Here is a 20,256-nt window from a genome sequence, read left to right as displayed (position 1 = left end):
CTAGTGTGCTCTGTTAAGTCAAAAAAGCAATGAAAAACACAATGAACAACTTTACAGCTGGGGATAAAATGTTTATTGATGTATAAAATGACCACAAAGATTTTAAAAACAGAAAAAATCCAGGAGAAAATAACACATTCAGTCAGTCAATCAACTAAAGATGTAGGAAAATGCGGACTTGTAATAAGATGTGTTGTTAAATAACTGATCATTTCTTACATTAAAGTAATTGCTGATGTCCGTCCTGAATCTGTCTTATCTTACACTGTACTTTGAGGCTCAAATATAACTCAAAACTTAAAAATACTGGAACAGCTTGCATTCAAAGTTTCCTGCAAAAATCTTACAAATAAATGACAAAAATATAATATTAATAGTAGGGTGCATAAATACTAAATGGGAATATTCCTCAGTAGTCTTCTGCTTTGCCCTAAAATAGACATAAATACATCTATATAATTAAAATATTTTTTTAAGTCCAAAGCATTAAACATAAATGACAAAATGTTAAAATAATAACAATAATAATAATAACAAAGGGTATGGGAATAAACGTCTGTACGTTTGTCTTTGTGCTAAAAGAGACACTTAAGAGCAAAAATACAAAATCCTTTAAGACGCTAAAAACAAAATACTAATTGATTGTACTTATCAGTCAACTTAAGATAGAGAAAATTGTGGACATTTATCAGGATATGTTGCTGCAATGTAATGTAATGTAACTGCTGCTGTCCATCATGGATCTGTTTTATCTAACACTACAAATGATGCTGGCTTTGAAGCTCAAATATGCTGCATCAAACTCTTGGCAAAGCTTTACATTCAAAGTGTCCTAAGAAACTTAAAAAATAAATGACAAAATACTACTATTACTACCAAAACCACCACTACTACTACTAATAATAATAATAAAGATGATAATACAGTCAATGTTTCTCAGTATTCGTGTCCTTTGTAAAAGATCTCAGGATCCATATTCTAAGAATATTTTCTACAATTTGACAACAAATTAAAGGACCAGTGTGTAAAAATTAGTGGCATCTTGTGACTGCAAGAACATGAGCGCACAGAACATGGAAGTCCTTATCCAGAGCCAGTGTTTGGTTTGACCATTCCAGGCTACTGTAGAAACACGGCGGTGCAACGTGGCGGACTCCATAGAAAAGGACACGCAATCTATGTGGAAAAAACTCTTTCTAAGGAAACAAAAACACAATACTTCTCATTTTCAGGTGATTATACTGTACATTAATGAAAACATGCTTATGAATATTGTATTCCATTTTTGACAGTAAATGCTCCTAAATGTTACACACTTGACCTTTAACTGCAAAAAATACTGAGCATGTCTGATACACAATAGCTTTATGAAATGCTGGCTACAATCTTTCTGTCGTTTTATTCCAGCTTTCTTCTTTACAGACCTGAAAAAAAAAAAAAACACAATGCTTTCTGACACGTTGTCCAGGCTTTTACCCATAAATCATTTCAATATGCGCATTATATGGCAGCATTATTACCAAGAGATGTTCCTGGTTTAATTTCAGAATAAAGAGCTTCATCAGTTGCTTCAGGAGGTGGTTTTCCTATGAAGGAAGAGATGTTAATGTAATGATTAATAGAAAATAATGTACTGCACTGACAGGTACATCAGCAGTGTGAAAGTCTCCACAAAGAACGACAGCATTGCAATTCCCATCATGCTCCAATCAGCCATGTAGCAGAGTGATATAGTTTTTACAGAATTTACTGATGTATGCAAACTGTTCTAAAGTGACGTATGAATAGAAAACAAACTGTGAAATAAACATAAGATTACATAATAAATAAGAAACCTGAGTAAGTATTTACAAATAACTACAATTACATATGTAATATTGAACACATTAGATTATGTAAATTGCAACAGACTTTACTTACCTTTGTTTTTCTTGGCTTTACCTTTTTTGTTGACTTGAGCATACATCAGATTGTTGTCTAAAACAGAAACCAGAACTCAGGATTTGTTTGCTCAGGAGATAAATACAGAACTGATCAGCTGGATGGATGATTGACAGGTAGAACAGAGATAGGGGAATTTTTTTTCAAGACCAATCCAACCAAATTAGCTGTTCCCATCACTTCCACCTCAGCTTAAGTGTTTGTTTTTTGTTAGTTTTATTAGTTGTTGTCTGTTGAAGTAGATCTGTGAAGTAGAAATCTACAACAATAATAACATATTGTCTATGAAACAGACAAACTTAAGAACGCCTTAAAGTCTAAATGGCCTCCATTGGTGCTGACGCCTAATGATCGTCTGTAGAATTAGACCAAGGTGGCTGACATTAACTGACCTGCATGCTGTCCTGTAATGAAATCCAGTGTAATAGTATCACACAGTTCAAACTTTAAGCTGTTGGAAGTGACTGTACCTGCTGTTCCAGTCTTCACATCAGAGTAAACAGAGCTCTCCTCTGGTTCATGTTTCTTCCCTGTGAGGAAAAATCAGATGAATCCATAAAGAACCGCAGTCCAAGACATCTCTAAACTGCAACTTATCTTTTAGTATGAATTGTTAGTACTCACTTTTCTTTCCAATGTTTTTGAGTTCAATCGATGAATATGTGACATCCTGGGATCCATTTGCACCTGAAATATACATTTCTGTAGTTAAATGATTTTATATCAATGACTCATATGTCATGCAGTGGTTGTATTTTAGCTGTCTAATATGACAGAAACTTGATAATCAAAACACAGTATCAGAATATTCATCAGAACTAACATCCTTCTCTAATGATGAAAGTGACATAAACCAGAAAAACACATACACATTTACAGCAACGATTACACACGTGCTGCAGGTAAAATGATGTAGACACTTCATGATAAAGGATTAACCTGGTAACTCCATTATTATCAGTCAAGTCAGGCTTGTGGAGTAATAGATTACATATCTGGATAGAGAAAAGGTAACTATATTCTATTACAGTTACAGGAAAATATAATAATCAATTTACCTGCTTTAGTCATTTTAATTTAGAAAAACATATCAAAACACTCTGATTTTAACTTCTTAGATGTGAAAATTTTCTGGTTTCTTTACTCTTCTCTGACTGAACTATTTTGGAGAAACAAGACATTTGAGGACATCATCTGGAGCTTGGATTAACATTTTTCACAAATTCATGACATTTCATCGGGGTCGAACAATTAAGAGATTAATTGAGTTATATCCTCCAGGAACCAGGGGCCTCGATTTGTAAAAAATGTTCCTGGATTTGTGTTAAACTTAGTCTTAAGATCAATTGATGACACCGTCCTTACAATCAGTCATTTTCCTTTATGAAATGCAGCACAAATGAAGCTCAGTGTCAGTTCAATCAGGAAGACTATCTTTAGGCCTCATTCATCTCTGTCTTTCTCCTTACCCACTTATTCTCAATCAGCTATCCATGAGCATTCACTCTTTTAGTTAACCAACCAGATTTCGCCACAGTCTCCATCAGCTGTCATTTCTGCACAGAATTGTCACGACCCTCTTCCACCTCATTCTCCTGCTCATCAGAAGTCCAGTCCTCATCTCATCCACATCATCAGCCATCCCTTCACCACCACCACCAGTGTCTAGACTCCATGGAGGGTTTCTTTTACTAATCACGGCTTCACTTCCCCCTTTATACATGATGATGTCGAGTCTAACCGCCAAAAACTTTTTGTACACTCAGAACAAGTCTGTCCTGATTGAAACAGGAATAGCCATTGGCCAAAAGAGAAAAGCAAATGGTAGAGTTTAATAAATCACTACTTACACATGGTTTTCTGCTTAAATCATACTTAATATCAAAATTGATCCTAAGTGCGTTTTATAAATGAGGCCCCAAGAATATCTACACAAACATTCATTTGAACCTGTCCAATAGCTGGTGAAAGATTTCACTCAAAACAAATAAACAAAGTCAGGGGATCACCAAAGTCGTTTCATCATCTGTGAAACATGAGTGTCTGTACAGAATTTCATGTCAATCCAACAGTTGAGATCAGTGTTTCCCAAACCTTTTCTGCCATGCCTCCCTTCAGAAACCAAAAAAAAAGGTTCACACACCCCCACCTCACAATTATTATCAGCAATTAACAATAACTGTGAAAGCAACTGATCAAAGGATTCAAGATGAATTTTAGTGAAATAAAGGTCAGCATTATAGCTTCAGCAAACTATTTTTGTTTACTTCCTCTACATATTCATATTTCTTCCCTGGTAATTCACACACAAAATAACACGTTGTCTGGCTTCAACCTACTTTATCATCAATGTGATCTTATTTTCCATAAAGTTTCTTTTCCCTCTTTTGGCTCAATGGCTATTCCTGACTAAAGCCTAATTTGTGCTCCAATATATAAGGAGAAATCATGACTGACTGTAAAGTGTAGTACGTTTAGTACGTTCAAGTACTAACCTGACTAATTTTAAGTGAAATGAAATGAAAGTGGAAATCACTCACAGCACTTGCAGACATATTAGCTTGTTTTTAAGAAAAAGAAACACACATACAAACATATTTTTGCAGTGAAAAGGTTTATACTGTACCATTTTCAGTGTCTTCAGAGCCTTTGATTGATTCATAGTGACAAGCATCACCTACAGAGCAGTGAAAGTCACGTCACAGTCAAAAAAATCTTTTTTTAATTGTTTGATACTAATAAAAGATCCTCTGACATTTTAAAATCTATGTAATACATCAATAAAAAATAGAGATTAGCTTCAATGCTCACCATGGAGAGGAGAGGAGTATTCATGACACTGAGCCTCATTCTGGTAGATCACATGATGTGTGTCAGAGCCCTGATTGGTGCTCTCAGACTGGATTGACCTAAAACATGAAGCAAATATGAAACATTAAATTGGGAAAATTAAGTGTATTGTTGTTGTGTTCAAAATGAAATAAGAAAGTGTCATACCAACCTTTTAAAGCACAAATCTGTGAAAAAGACATTTGATGTTAGATAGTTTTGTATTGTAAGTTGTTATACTGCTCTTCTATTTATTAAAATCAGAATACGTGTGTATTTGAGTCATTAAAGTATAAAACATCTAATAATAGAAGAAGGTCTCACCTTTGGATGGTCTGAAACAATACAAAAGGAGCAGAAGAATAATAAATATGATTCCACAAAGCAGCCCAACAATCAGCGGTACAGGAGATGAAGAGGCTTCAGGCCTGAACACTGCTGTAATAAATAATAAATATTAACTGTTAATAAACTTATAAAGCACTTAGACTGAATACAAAAAAAAAACACATTCAGTATAAATAACACACTGAACAAGTACGAAAAACATATGCGTACACATAAATACACAACAAAGATGCCTGTTTAAATGCCCTGCATATTTTGAAACACACTTATATAGTACAATAAATACAAAAACATGTCAGAATACAGTGTGAAATGAGCCATTCACAATACATCATGACTGTCACAATCACTGATACGGACTGTCTTCATCTCAAAAGGAAACAGTCGTTACCACTGAATCCAACATGTGAAATCAAACTAATGTTACTTCAGATTTTGTTAATTTAGGTTTTGGACAAATACTTTAAAAATAGTTTGAATCCTCCTCACCCTGAACTGACATCCAGCTCTGTGCTGACTCTTGTCCTGAGTGTCCACACTTGTAGAATCCTTCATCTGACTTTGACACTGCAGAGATATTCAGCTCCCTTCTGGTATCATTTTGAATGATTTTACCATTTTGATAGAAAAACACATTGGACACAAAGTTTTCTTCTCTCAATTTGCAGCTCAGACTGACAGAATCTCCCTCAGTCACAGGATGGACAGGACTCACCAGGATCATATTTTTATCTGTAAAACAGTCAAAGAAAATGAGGTTTCAGTCAGAGATCAGCTGGTTGACAAACTTCAGAATGAGTGGATGTGAATGTGAATAAATCACATATTTTGTTTTTTCTTTGTAATGAACATTAATTTTAAGAAGTGATCATAAAAACTGATGTTTCATCCTGTCCACATTCAACTTACATCTCTTACTGTAGAAGTAATGTTTGACCAAATGAAAAAGTTCCTACACATGACTTTAATGGTGATGACTGATATAAATGTTATAAATCTACAAAAAATCTATTGTACACTACATCTCCTCATCATAATTAGGTGATTGAATGTTTTTCAGCCAGGGGAGATTTGTGACTGTGCTCTCATTGGAAATGAAATAAAAGCTGTGACTGTGTTGATGTACATGTTTAAAATCAGTTTGATGAAATACTTAACTGTGTTTATTCATTTAGAACAATGAAAGTTGTTAGTGGCCAGTTTGAATTTGAGAGAGTGGTTTACAGAATGGGCTTATTCAAGGAAACACTTGTGGTTTGATTACAGTCATAGATAAGAAGTGAGTCTATGGGGTTGTTAATGGTGTAAAATAAATAGTGGAAGGCTACTGTCACAAAATAAACTTTTTAATTTCTTTTGTTTTTTTGTTTTTAAGAGCTTGCTGAACAATCACATTAAAATTCTCAGTTTAATTGCAATTGTTTAAATAAATACCAAAGCAGTTTGAAGTTGGTCCACAGGTGAGTTTTCAGGTGTACAGATGTCTTTTCTTCAGTTTTGATTCTTTGACATCAGCTGTGTTTGACCAACACCTGACTGAGTTTTACTTCTGTGCAGAGGACTTCAGATTTGACCTGACTGCATAGTATTTTTGAATGATAAGCTCTATAAGCAATTCAGTGACATAAATCTTGAGCTTTTTGAAAGGATTATAAAGGAAACAAATTTTAACAAAATACACTGAAAGACAGGCAAGATTTTTTGTGACAAAAATTAAATATTCAGAAAAATCTACAGAAAATAGAAAAAAAATATTTTGTATAATGTTAGTCATCTAGATGTCATATTGAAATGTAATTGGTCAAACTCTTAAAATGTCAGTGAGCTGTACTCCTCAATGAAGATACTCAACATTTAATATATGTTGAAACACATAATGAGATGTTTAAAATAATTGATGAAAGAAAATAAATGTAATGAAATCATACTCTGTACTGTGATGTTGACTGCGTTGCTGAACTCTCCTGATCCAGACTCACACCAGTACACTGCATCACTCTGCAGGTCACTGTAGATGTTGCATGTGGATCCAGTCATTGTCCACCAGTCAGAGCAGGATGATGTGTAGCTGTTCTCAGTAAACCTCCTCACTCTCCAGTCAGTAGAGTTTCCTTCACAGGTCAGTGAGACAGAGTCAAAGGTGAAGTGTTGCACTCTGTCAGGACTCACTGTGAGAGACGCTGAGGAATAAAAGTCTGAAAAACGTAGTAAAGTGTCAAACAGAGCACAGTGAGTTTAAGATTAAAAGTTCCTCAATACAAAGGTCAATATTTTCACACTAAAATGTGCTAAATTGTCTCTTTTCACCGTCAGTGTTTCTTTCTTATTTGTCTGAGTTGTCTCAGCTCTCTTGCTGTTTGTTTACCTCATCCACTTTACCTGCTGATGTCTTTGGCTTTTCATGTCATGAATTGGACAGTTTTTTTTTCCATCTGTACACCTACCTGACCACTAACAAACAGTCTTTTAACACAACATTTTCTCCCTGTTGTGCAACTAAAATAAGTATAAGCATAAGATGAGCTTACGTGGCCAAAGTAAAAGTACTCATTGCAAAGAAAATTAAAGTTTCAGTGAAAATCCTCTGTCTCTTTTTGGTGTTTTTCATGGTGAAAATTAAAGGGTGATAACAGAAGGAAACAATGAAATCCACAGTCCAGTATGTGAAACTACACAGTGAGGAGGAAAGCAGAACGTTTGTCTTGATGCCAGAGAGAGAAGATCATAAGGTCACTATAATCAGTTAATTTCTTCTGTTGAGGAGCATGAATGTACACAGTCAATTATTAATTAACATAGAGGTTAATTTGGAAGATACAGTGTGTTGGTCACAGACAGAAAATGACAGGAAAGAAGGAAACAAACTGACCTGCAGACCAGACAAACTTTGGTTCACTGTAATGAGTGTAAAACACTGGATCTCCTCTTCCAGCTCTGCACACATATCCTGCTGTGTGTGTCTGTCCATGGACGATGTAGGAATCCTGTTCAGTCTCATTGGTGCTGTCAGGTAGCAGCTCATAGCTGTAAGAGTAGCTGTCTGATAGTTGAGGAACAATCTTATACCAGTAGAACCTCCATCCTGCAGATGGATGTTGAACCTCACAGTTCAGAGTTACTGAGTCTCCAGGACTCAACCATGATGGAGACACAGTGAGGACAGGCTGGGGTATATCTGTTGGAAAATTATTTTTGAGAATGAACACATGTATTCATAATGGATCAAATGCATCCTGCACAATCAGTACATAAAATTTATTATTATTATATTTTTAATGAACTGCATCATATTGACTTTAAAATAAATGTGATGTGACTTACTGTCTGATACTGTCAGTTTGATGGGATCACTCCAATCTGTTGAAGACTGTTGTTCACTTTTCATTCTGCCCTTACACCTGTAGTCTCCACTGTGGTACGTATGAGCAGGACTAATCAGTTCATTTTTATTTGAAAGTCTTATTGAGCTGGTTGTTTTCCATTCGTACGTCCACTCAGTGTCTCCTCCGTCCTCAATCTCACATCTGAGAGTGATCGTCTCTCGTGAGTAAATTTCAGTCCAGTTTGGTTGCAGAGTCACAACAGCCTTGTTTGCAGCTGTTCAAGAATTCAAGTCAGGATACAAAAATGACAAAACATTAAATCTATATGAAAACATAATTTCTTCAGCATAATCAATAATCATTAATACAATATAGATAAATTTTGTTCCTAAAACAAATGTCAAACTCACTGTTTTTATTGATCTTGATTGAATCACTGTACTCTGTGTAGTAAAGTGACTCTCCTCTTCCTCCTCTGCACCAGTAGATTCCTTCCTGTGACACTCTGATTTTTTCATTTGAGAGGAAAACAACATGTTGTTCAGTCAGGGGTTCAGAGGTTTTCTCTCCTCTGTACCAGAAGTATTTCCAGTCAGATGATGGTTTGTTCACAGAGCAGGTCAGGGTCACACTGCCCCCTACAGGAATGTCTCTGACATCAGCTCTCAGTTCAGCCTTTGGTCTTTGTGCTGTTTGATTTAGAACAAAGACATGAAAAAGGAAAATTACTGTCACTGTGATTTAGTCCAGTTTAAATGTTAATAATCAATTTAAATTAATTGTTCAGTCCTCGTCTCTACTGTAACTGTGAGAGGAAGGTCAAACCCTGGACAGGTTGTCAGTCTGTCACAGAGTTAACACACAACACAGACAACTATTCACACTAACACCTACAGGAAGTGTAGACGAGCCAATCAGGTGATTCATCTAAACTAATCTAACCCCTGATTGACCTAAAGCTGTGACTTAACTCAACCACGTGTCCAAAGTTTAGATTCACATCCAGAACCTTCTTACTGTGAGGGAACAGTGTTAAACTGCACCATCGTTCCACCATATAAGTTACTTGATATTCTTTGTTCATTCCTGTACATTTCCCTGTGAATTATTACATTTCAGAAGCTGCAGTAATCTGATTACTGAATCCTTTTTAAGTTATTTTTTCCCTACACTGAAAAGCAAACATAATTTGTCACCTGAAGAAAGCTATAAAATTGTTGAAGAAAGTGTGTTTTCTGTTGCATTTCTTAAATAACATTTTCATTTTGGATGAATGATGGTCCAACTTACATGATACTGTCAGTGTGATGGTTTTACTCCACTCTGTTGAGTAATATGAGTCTCTTCTACCCTTACAGCTGTAAACTCCACTGTGGGACACATCAGCTCTGTTAATCCTGTATTCACTGGATGTTGAAGGTGTGTTTAATTCAGCTGGTGTCCATTCATACGTCCACTCTGTGCCTCCACTTCTCTGGATCTCACATCTGACAGTGATCGTCTCACCACTGAATATCAGAGGCCAGTTGGGTTGCAGAGACACTGTGGCCCTGTTGGAAACTGTTCACATCAAAAATATCGGTTGGAACAGGATTAAAAACATAACAGATATAATTTAACTCCACTAGAATCCTTCAGTGAATTATGTGAACACATGCTTATCTATTCTGCAGCAAAATAAAAACATACAAATACAACTCAACATCTATAACACAACAATTATAATGTTTAAACAAAACCACTCAAAGGCCAGTAAAGTGCCAAGCAGAGTTAACAGAAGCAGCTACTGAGGAATAAAAGAGCTCACAGAGTCACAACTGTCTCCAAAATACTAAAATATTTGTAGACCTCCACAGGATGCATTTAGTTCTGAGACTAGACTGTTTATATATGAAAGAACATTTGAATAATCCACCCTGTACATCTCAAGTTAACCTCACAGGATGGTTTCTGAGAAAAACAGAAAGGAGGAAAGTCAAACAAATATCCTCCTCCTGCCATGATGAAGGATGTATTACAGTTTTCTAACTTTTCAGCAAAATATGAGGTACTGGACTGACATCATTTATGTAATGGGGTTCATCTTTGTCTTCTAAGAATGGTTTTGTTCACTTACACACCTTAAGCATTGTTAAAGAGTGTTACGAATTAAGTCTTTTTTGTTTTATTTTTTCACTGATCCACTGTGTTCCCTGAACCCTCAACTTCTTCAGGTTCACAACTACATCATCTTCCCTGTGAACACTTAAAAAAGACGATGTGTGACAGAAAAAAGGGAGCAAAAGGAGAAAAATGTTCACCTTATATCATTGACTCTACAAATTAAGTTACAGGCACATCACACATGGTAAATAAAAAGCAAAATCAGAAGTTAGAGAAGTACAGTATTTTCAGCTCATTGTAAGTCATTAAACTGTAACATATTTTATGTTCTACAGAGATAAGATTTAAATATAATGATAATATTGTACAGGGCTTAAGAAGACAAACTGTGTTCAAATATTTTTATGATTCAGTTTGTAAACTTTTGGTAATTTCTACACTGTGTTTTTGATCAATATTACTGATTATATTGGCACCTGTCCACTTGTTCAGCTTCTGTCTACAAACCTATCTTCATTTTTCCTTAATATTCTTTTTTGTGACTCAAACTAAATTAATATTTTCTTCACTGTTGATAACAGATTTGTTGTTTTGCAGAACAAGGTACTAAACTCACCAGTTTCCTGAATCTGGACTTCATCACTCTGCTCTGTGTAGAACACTGGAGCTCCTCTTCTTCCTCTGCAGTAGTACAGACCTCCTCGTGAGGGAAAGATAACTTCACCTTTACTTAAGTACTGTCCTCCATCAAACTGTGATTTACGTCTGTACCAGTAGTAAGTCCAGCCATCAGAACCCTCCACAGAACAGGTCAGTCTCACAAAGCCCCTTACTGGTATGATGGTTTCGTCTGCTCTCAGTGTGGCCTTCGGTTTATTTGCTGTTCAGGTTAGAGAAAAAAACAAAACAAGTAAATTGCTGGAATAAAATTTCCTTATTAGTGTCTTATTAGTGCATATTTTGGTGAACACAGAATAGTTATTGTGGTCATGTTATGACCTGGTTCTCACACAAAAAGTTCACAGCTAGTTGGTAAAATGTTTTCCTGTTGGTGAGTTCAGGACAAATTTAATGTGATTTATTTTCACTTGGATGATAACTGAGTAGTTCTCTGTTCTTCTCTGTCAATTATTACAATTCAACAAAACAATGTGCAGTAGTTCCTTTAAAGTTTTTCTGCTCTCACATTAAAAAAAACAAACCACAATATGATACTGAGCTGCCTGTAAGACACTTCATTATTGTTGGAGGGAGAAATGTTTCATGTTGTGAAAACATTAAAAAAAATCTGACTTACATGATACTGTCAGTGTGATGGTGTTACTCCACTGTGTTGAGTAATATGAGTCTCTTCTACCCTTACAGCTGTAAACTCCACTGTGGGACACAGCAGCTCTGTTAATCCTGTATTCTCTGGATGTTGGAGGTATGTTTAATTCACCCAGTTTCCATTCATACGTCCATGTGTGTCCACCTCCCTGGATCTTGCACCTGAGAGTGATCGTCTCACCACTGAATATGTAAGACCAGTTGGGCTGCAGAGACACTGTGGCCATGTTGGAAACTGTTCACATAAAAAACAAATATTCAGTTAGGATTCTAACAGAAATACAAAATCCGATGGAAAACATAATGGCTTGTAGCTGCTTTTTAATCATAATCATCTTGATAATCTCCAAATGACAATTTCAGTTTTGTTTTAATTAGTTTTATTGTTTTAATAAACAATACAAACATAACTGAAAAAAGTAAGAAAAGATATCAAGAAATCTTTCCAAAATAAGACTTGAAGCAGCAGAAGAATCAGGAAGAAAAGTGACAAATAAACATAAACTTTGTGATCACATTCTTTGTTAAAATTCATAAAACAGAAACACTGACATTTTGTTATCATTATACAGAATAAACAGCTAACAAACAGATATTCAGGAAAACATATTTCAAAATTTTCTCAAAAAATTATTATGTACTATGGTAAAATTTATTCATTAAACTTCTTCCTTTTTCCTCCACACAAAAGTATATAAAGAATGTTGGTTGTTTGTCAAAATGAGTTAATAAAAGATAGAAACTGTCATTTTGTTAACATTATACAGATTGACAGACAACAAATAACCCATTTTTTTGCCATGATGAATGATAAATTTGTCAAACATTTCTCAGAAAAGTAAGAGGTACTGGACTAAAACTTATGAATTATAGTTTTTATAGATTGTTTTATTCCAGATCAAAGGTCTGAACTCACCAGTTTCCTCAATGGTGACTGCATTACTTTCAGGTGTGAAGACGTCTGGTTCTCTTCTCCGTCCTCTGCAGGTGTATGTTCCACCATGTGAGATAACTCTGTCTGATTTATCAGTCTGAAGAAAAGTTTCTGAAGAAGAGTCTGAAGTCTGTCTGAACCATACATATTTGAAGTCATCAAGATTCTCCACAGAGCAGCTCAGTGTCACACGGCCCCTCAGTGGTATGACTTTCCTGTCTGCTGTCAGTCTGACCTCTCGTCTACGTGCTGTTAAGTTTAGAGAAACAATAGAACAAGAACATTTCTGTAATGAACATGCCAAATACAAATATATTTACATTTTAATATGACAAAATTGATTATTTTGACTTTTTTTATTCTTGATGCAGCATTTTTTAAATGTGTTTTTTTTTTAGTGTGACAGTTTCTTACCTTCAACTTTCAGTTCTTTTTCTTCAGATTCTGTCCAGTGATCAAACTTACACTTGTACTTTCCCTGATCTGACACTGACACATAATAAATGGTCATTTCATCTGTTATGAGTGAATGATGGTTTGATTTGATTTGAAGAGGTGATCCATCTTTTGAAAACGTTGCTCTCATCTGATTTCTTTCAGTACGATGATGCCTACAGTACAGAGTCACTGAGTCTCCTTCAAACAAAGTGAGTTCAGGAATTTCCAGGATCGCAGCATCATCTGTGTAACAGAGGAAGAGAGATGTTTCATTAATCACATGAACATACATTATACTGCATCTGACAACATGTGAGTGATTTATCAGTGATATATGATAATTTTCCTCCTCTGATTGTGTTTGTGACAGTTGGTCATTTAAAGCACATCACTCCAGCTGATATGTGCTGAATTCATACCACAGGTTCCCTGAGACAGAAACTGTCAAGAAAAAATAGGTTTATGTTTAACCTAAAACCACAATTGTGTTTTGTATTTATGTTCATCATACAACATGAACTGCATAAGTACAGCGCCAAATATGATAATTATATTAAAACGGTTCATAAAAGATATTGTTGTTATTTTTACTAAATTTGATGGAAGTAACAATAACTGAACAGATCTGCCAGATGCAGTTAAGAGTAACTTTATTATTCATATATAACATACATAAAGACAGAGAAATAAGAGTTTAGAGAATCTATGCCAATGAATGTTGAAGCTGTTGTGGAGGTTTGTATCCAAAAACCTTTTTTGACACTTTAGGTTAGTTTATAATTTGTCACCTGGGGCCAGTCCTGAACATCTGGGGGTCCTAAGCACTTTACCTGTCGACCCTGCTGTTTTTCCTGTTTCTCTCCTGTCCTCCTGCCATTTCAATATTTCCCTATAAGTCTTTTAATTTTTCTAGAAATCTTTTTAAAAGGATAGGTATAATGTTGCATTACATTACTGCTAATACAAACTGGACATTTCCTACTGCCGCAGCTTCACATTAAAAGCATTTCACTGGCAAAAGACTTGACTTTTGTTTTGAAGCTTTCACAGGAAATACATCATCTTCACCAGTAAGCAAAGCCTTAACATTATCATTCATCCAAAATGTGTCTATAAAACAAGACAACAGTGATTTTAGGCATTTTCTGACTGTGGATCAGTTTGAAACATGTCAGGGAGTAATGGGACAGTCAGGATCAGCCACACTGATAGTCAGATAGTTCGATGTTAGATAAAGAGCTGCAGAGCTGCTGGCAGAAGTCACACCAACTTCTCAACAACTTCTTTCTCTGTGCCGTGTTGTTCACAGACTCCAGCTGTGTGCAGCGTCAAATCAGATCACAGCTGCTAACAGAATGATGAACAAAAGCCAATTATTGCCTGGTTTCTTTATTAAATTCTGCCCAAGATTTATTGTCAGAATATGGCAGAAATTAAATATAATATTCATAAAAGGATTATAACAATTAATCAGTGATTAATCAGGTATTTGATTGATCAAGTACAATTTAATCAATCTCCTATAAAATAAAGATCTTAAATATAACAGATTATTTTTATTTTCATGTTATCTGATATTTAAGAATATGTGTTTAATAAGTAGGCCTCTATGTCCTTATATGTTTTATATGTAATATTGTCAGATATTATGCAACATGTTGCTGTGGAAATAAAGCTTTGATTGAGAAGAAACTGCATTTATAATATTGTTTGTAAAAATCTTTTTTCCAAATAATGATTGATCATTTATTTTACCAATGATCGATTAAGGAAAGTGCTTACAATTTAACCTAACTCATAAGTATATTTTCATTCATGTATTATCATTTGGCAAAGTATTTTTTAAAATATGGCCCATCAAAAACCCACTGTGGTCGACAGCACAGCTTGTCACTTCTCAAAGTGAGTGAGTATCAGACTGACTGTCTTACCTTTCTGTTCTTTTCCCTCATCAGAGTCCTGAGTGCCGTTTCTTAAATCATCAATCCCTGTTAGGATGATCAGATGAAAGTGTGAAAAGAAAATGCATCTCTGTGAAAGTAACAGACTCCCTTCAGTAAATATACAGTTTGACATCAGGGTCATCACAGCATCAGGTCTCTATACATAAATATGCATAAAAACTATTAGGCACTAATCTCTGATAGCCATTTTATAATCTGTATTGATACATTGAGTAAACTGATAAATAGATAGAAAAGCACAAGTGCAAAAAGAGGAAGTGATCTAGAGTGATACAGTAGGTAATAAATAAGAGAAATAAAAAGTGAATTTAAAAAAAAACTGAAAACTTTGTGATCACATTCTTTGTCAAAAATGGATTCATAAAACAGAAGCACTGACATTTTGTTATCATTATACAGATTAAATGGCTAAAAAAAATGCCCAATCTCACCACAATCAAGGATATACAGAAATGCATATTTCAAAATTTTCTTAGAGCCCGAGAGGAAACATCAAAAACCCACTGTGGTCGACAGCAGTGACTGAGTGTCAGACTGTTGTATCTGACTGTCTTACCTGTCTGATCTCTTCCCTCATCAGAGTCCTGAGGGCCATTTCTTACATCATCAATCCCTGTTAAGATGATCAGATGAAAGTGTGAAAAGAAAATGCATTTCTATGAAAGTAACAGACTCCCTTCAGTAAATATACAGTTTGACATCATCGTCATCACAGCATCAGGTCTCTATACATAAATATGCATAAGAAACTCAGATAGCCATTTTATAATCTGTATTGATACATGGAGTCAAATGATACATAGACAGAAAAGCACAAGTTCAAAAAGAGTAAGTGATCTAGAGTGATAGAGTAGGTAATAAATAGGAGAAATAAAAAGTAAAAAAGAAAGAAAGAAAAATAGACAATTATTCACCTTCAGCATGTCCATACAGGAGTGTATTCAGCACTGAAATAAAGATTAAAACTTCATCAGACAATAATCAAACACATTCAGTGGCAACTATTGCTGATCAATCAACAGTATCAAACATTTCTCTTAAGATATTCCATAAGCTACTACTGATTAGGACTGAACAACATATTGATATATTACCAATATCTGAGATGAGACAAGATATCTGTCTCAGATTTTGGACATTGTTATATTGTGATATGGCACAAATGTTTTCTTTTCCTGGTTTTAAAGGCTGCATTCAAGCCGTTTATTATTTGTCTTTATCCACTTAGTCATTATTCACATTACTGATGATTATTTATCAGAAATCTTATGGTGTTAATATTTTGAGAAAGCATCAATTGGCATAGCAACAATATTGTTGTAATCAATATCAAGATATTTGATCATATTTGATCACTGATGGGTAGTTTAATCTACATCATGTTCGACAAGATCATCATATTTGTTGCAATATTTGAGAGCTTACAGTATCTTTTTTGAGAATGTATGAATGTATGTATTATAATATCTTAGACCATATTACTGCACATGCATTGTGCAAATATGTGTTAGAAAGCTAGTGCAAAAATAACAAGTGGACCTACATTTAACATAATCAGCCAAATCAGCAACCAAAACCATGCCTACAAAACTATGATATTGATTTTAAAAAAACACAAAAAACAACTGCCTTTGAAAGTCACAGCATTAGAAAGTTAGTGTACTCACAGAATAACCCCAAGACACACAGCAAAGTGTGTCCCATCTTCACATCACAGCGACACTGTCACTCTGCTGCTCTGCTTCTGAGAAAAGTTTCTACCTTGTATTAATAATAATGCAGCAGAGAGAGAGAGAATAAAGAGAAGTTACATTTCATATGTGTGAGAGCACAGTTGTCTTTCAACTTCTCTGTCTGAGTATAGCCTCTGTGTTCTTCCTTCCCTTTTACAGAAAACTCTAACAACAATGATGTGTTTGACCGCAGCAGAGTTTGACATGTTCACACTTCCTGCCCACTGCAAAGATATATTAGCTGGTCTCTTGTGCAAATGTTTGTGTCTGGTCTGTAAAACATGATATGAACAATGAGTGATTAATGAACAGACCATTGAGTTTAAAGGTATCACATCACACATTTTATGGTTAATTTATGCTTGTTATTCAGCATATGTCCATTATTCTTTGCATCCACAGGTCTGTAGTGCAGTGAGGGTGTGGTGTGTATATACTGTACATTAGAAAGTATTAACACTCCTTCATCTATGTCATAGTTTGTTATTCTGCAGCCTTTTGCATAAGTTTATGTTAATTTTAGCCTCATCAAACTACACTCAGTTTTACAACCCCAATATCAAATATCAGTGTCATGTAAAACATCGTGACCTCCAGGTTAAAAATAATTACATTTATTGTCTGTATTCAATTAAATACAAGTCAAAAATTATGTGCAAATCATTGTAATCTGTTTTTACTGACATTTCTTAACATCCTGACTGTTCTGGATTTGGAGTTGTAGAACTTTCTGCAAATGTATTAAAAAGAACAACTGAAATATCACATTGATGTAAGTATTCAGCCTCTTTGTTATTTCAGGTCCTTCACTTTTAATCCATGAAGGTTTGTTGAGCAAAACTGACAAAGCATTATGACATAATGCAAAGATAATACAGTACATTATCACTACAATAACACTGACATTTATACATCACTACCATTATAATGATACACACATATCATCACTACCACAATGACTTACAACTTTTCTCTTGATCATCTTTTATATGTTAAAATCTCATAAACAGATCAGTGAAAACTTTAATAAAACAAACAAACTCATCATGTCTCATCATAAAGATACTTGTTAGTGTGATGTTGACATATTCTACACATCATGGGATGGACAACAGACAGAGGAAACAGACCAGACCACAACATAAATTTTCATGTCCTTAAACTATAAAAACATTGATGCTGAATTGGTAAAGTTTTTGAATATTAAGTTTGTCTCTACATACATTATGTTATGTGACTGTAAGTCTTTAAGTTTTAGAGGGGTCTGTTCTCTTACTGTTCTTTCTTTGTATTTTTTCATTTCATTAGAAATCAATTTTGGTTGTCCACTTCACAATTTTTTTCATACTTGCACCACCAAAGACAGTTGTACATAAAAACACTCAGATGGTTTTATTCTCTGTGACAAAACCCAGAGAGCCACAGCTACAGAGCTGCACAGAGTCTAGCTGTGAGAGCGGACAAAGCTTCCACTCTCTTCACACTCACTTCTCTTCAGACTATTTCTGTTTCGCTCGAGCTCAGTCACTTCCTGTGGGTGAACACATGACCAAACTTCAAACAGGATTTTAACAGAAATGGACGACATGTGGGCCTTCAGATTCTGTGCTGCGGTGATGGGATACTTTCATTCACAGAACTGCTGGTCAACTTTGTGATCTTTTTGTTTTCTGGAGAATTAAAATGTTTTTAGATAAAACTTTCAGAGTTGGGTGAGAAATCCCACAGAATAAGTGAAAGTGGCACCTGTGGTTTCATCTGTCCTTTTCAAAAACTGTGCTGTAAACAGGTTGACACTTTATTCAATCTAGAAGGAAATGTGTTTATATGATATATTTTAAACCCTTGACTTTATTCTTTTCATGCAGCTTTTCACATCATGATCATATATGTTAGGAAGGAAATTTCAGTGATTAGAGTATCTCTCTGCAGCATCACAGATCATGTGATCTTTTTACATATTAAACTCTTAGCTTGTTTCTTGTGCAAAGGTTTGTTCCTGGTCCCTAAAAAAGTATTAAAATATAAATAAGTAAGTAAATTATTAAGCATCCAACATTTGATTGTGGGTTTATTTGTGCATGTGATTCCATATATGTTGACTGTTCTTTCATCCACAGTGCCTGTATTTTGATGAGGGTGTGTGATGTGTGTACATACCTACATGTATACAATCAGGACAGCTTCAACACTGCTGGGAGGCTCAGGATCAGCACCTGGGACAGCGACAGTGACACGGCACAATGTTTCTAAAGATCCACTGCAGCGGAACAGAGAAGGTACAAAATGATGTGAAATTTTCAGTTGACAGTAGACTTGTTTTGATTTTAAAAGCCTCAACACAGATGAGGAGACATGATACTGACTGAGGACAGTCCCTGACAGCGTTATCAAAACACACAATCAGCTGACGTCAGGCCCCTGGGCTACAGCCTGAGTCTACCTGTTTATCAGTCACTGCATAAGTCTGTATGATTTTCAGGGGTTTAGTCTCATCTTAAATATAAAACATCACCTTAAAAGTCAAATATTACACTGAAATTATTAAACTAAAATAATTAAACTTCTCATGGAGGCTGGAGAACTGGAGGAAGATCCTTTATTTCTTGCTCTTAATTTTAAAGACTACATGGCCTGTGGGCTGCAGCCTTATAAGATGGAGTGAAGAACTGTAATTTGAAATGCCTTTGCTACAATAACTTCATAGATCACATTTATTAAGGGGAAGTCAAATGAACAAAACTGTGTTCCACTGTGCTGAAAACATGATTTCACAACTCGAGCCTGAAAAGAAACAAGCAGAGTCCATACTTATCAGCATGAGTGATGAACAAACATCTTATCAGTTCTTCTTTACACATAAAGACGTGTTGCTGTGATAGAAAGAAGTGAAGTGTCATAACCACACTGGCATTAAAACTAATGTGATTATACACAGGAAAGAAGAAGGGTCATCAGACTATTTTCTAAGTTGTAGAAACTGAGTTAAGCTCAGTGCAGAGATAATATGATATATGAGAAAGTCTGTCTAGTCCTTTAAATGAGCAGTGAAGTCATGACTGTCAGTGTCTGAAGAGAAAAGCCTGGACACAAGTTTTGACCCACTGCTTGTGCATAAACAAACATAATGCAAGTTATGACATTTCATTTAGCAGATATTGTTATTTTTTGCATATGAATTCCCAATTTTTTAAATGATTATTTAATATATTCTCTTTGTAGACCACACAATCATACTCACCCTCATAGTCAGCCTGATATTTGTCCACTGCAATTCCTTCAGTTAAACTCATTGACCTGATGATCTTCTTTTG

At 35.0% G+C, this 20,256-nt stretch overlaps 1 protein-coding gene across 1 annotated transcript; it reads right to left on the bottom strand.

Annotated features, from left to right (window-relative positions):
* Positions 1 to 62: 62 nt before the first annotated feature.
* LOC146305867 (Fc receptor-like protein 5) lies at positions 63 to 17,067 on the bottom strand. The gene is made up of 22 exons (XM_084713143.1): positions 16,877 to 17,067; positions 16,124 to 16,156; positions 15,177 to 15,233; positions 13,423 to 13,488; positions 13,222 to 13,296; positions 12,790 to 13,056; positions 11,842 to 12,108; positions 11,161 to 11,424; positions 9,732 to 10,001; positions 8,852 to 9,130; positions 8,440 to 8,715; positions 7,988 to 8,293; positions 7,047 to 7,313; positions 5,608 to 5,850; positions 5,095 to 5,208; positions 4,943 to 4,958; positions 4,753 to 4,850; positions 4,568 to 4,618; positions 2,566 to 2,628; positions 2,412 to 2,471; positions 1,921 to 1,977; positions 63 to 1,586 (listed from the first exon to the last, which is right to left on the bottom strand). The coding sequence occupies exons 1-22, from the start codon at positions 16,911 to 16,913 to the stop codon at positions 1,501 to 1,503; spliced, it is 3,252 nt and encodes a 1,083-aa protein (XP_084569269.1). The 5' UTR covers positions 16,914 to 17,067; the 3' UTR covers positions 63 to 1,500.
* Between the last annotated feature and the right edge of the window lie 3,189 nt (positions 17,068 to 20,256).

Source organism: Lutjanus erythropterus, chromosome 23 (assembly GCF_056507025.1).
Source record: "Lutjanus erythropterus isolate fLutEry1 chromosome 23, fLutEry1.hap2, whole genome shotgun sequence".
Taxonomy (NCBI): Eukaryota; Metazoa; Chordata; class Actinopteri; order Lutjaniformes; family Lutjanidae; genus Lutjanus; species Lutjanus erythropterus.
This window is presented reverse-complemented; position numbering and strand designations above follow the sequence as displayed.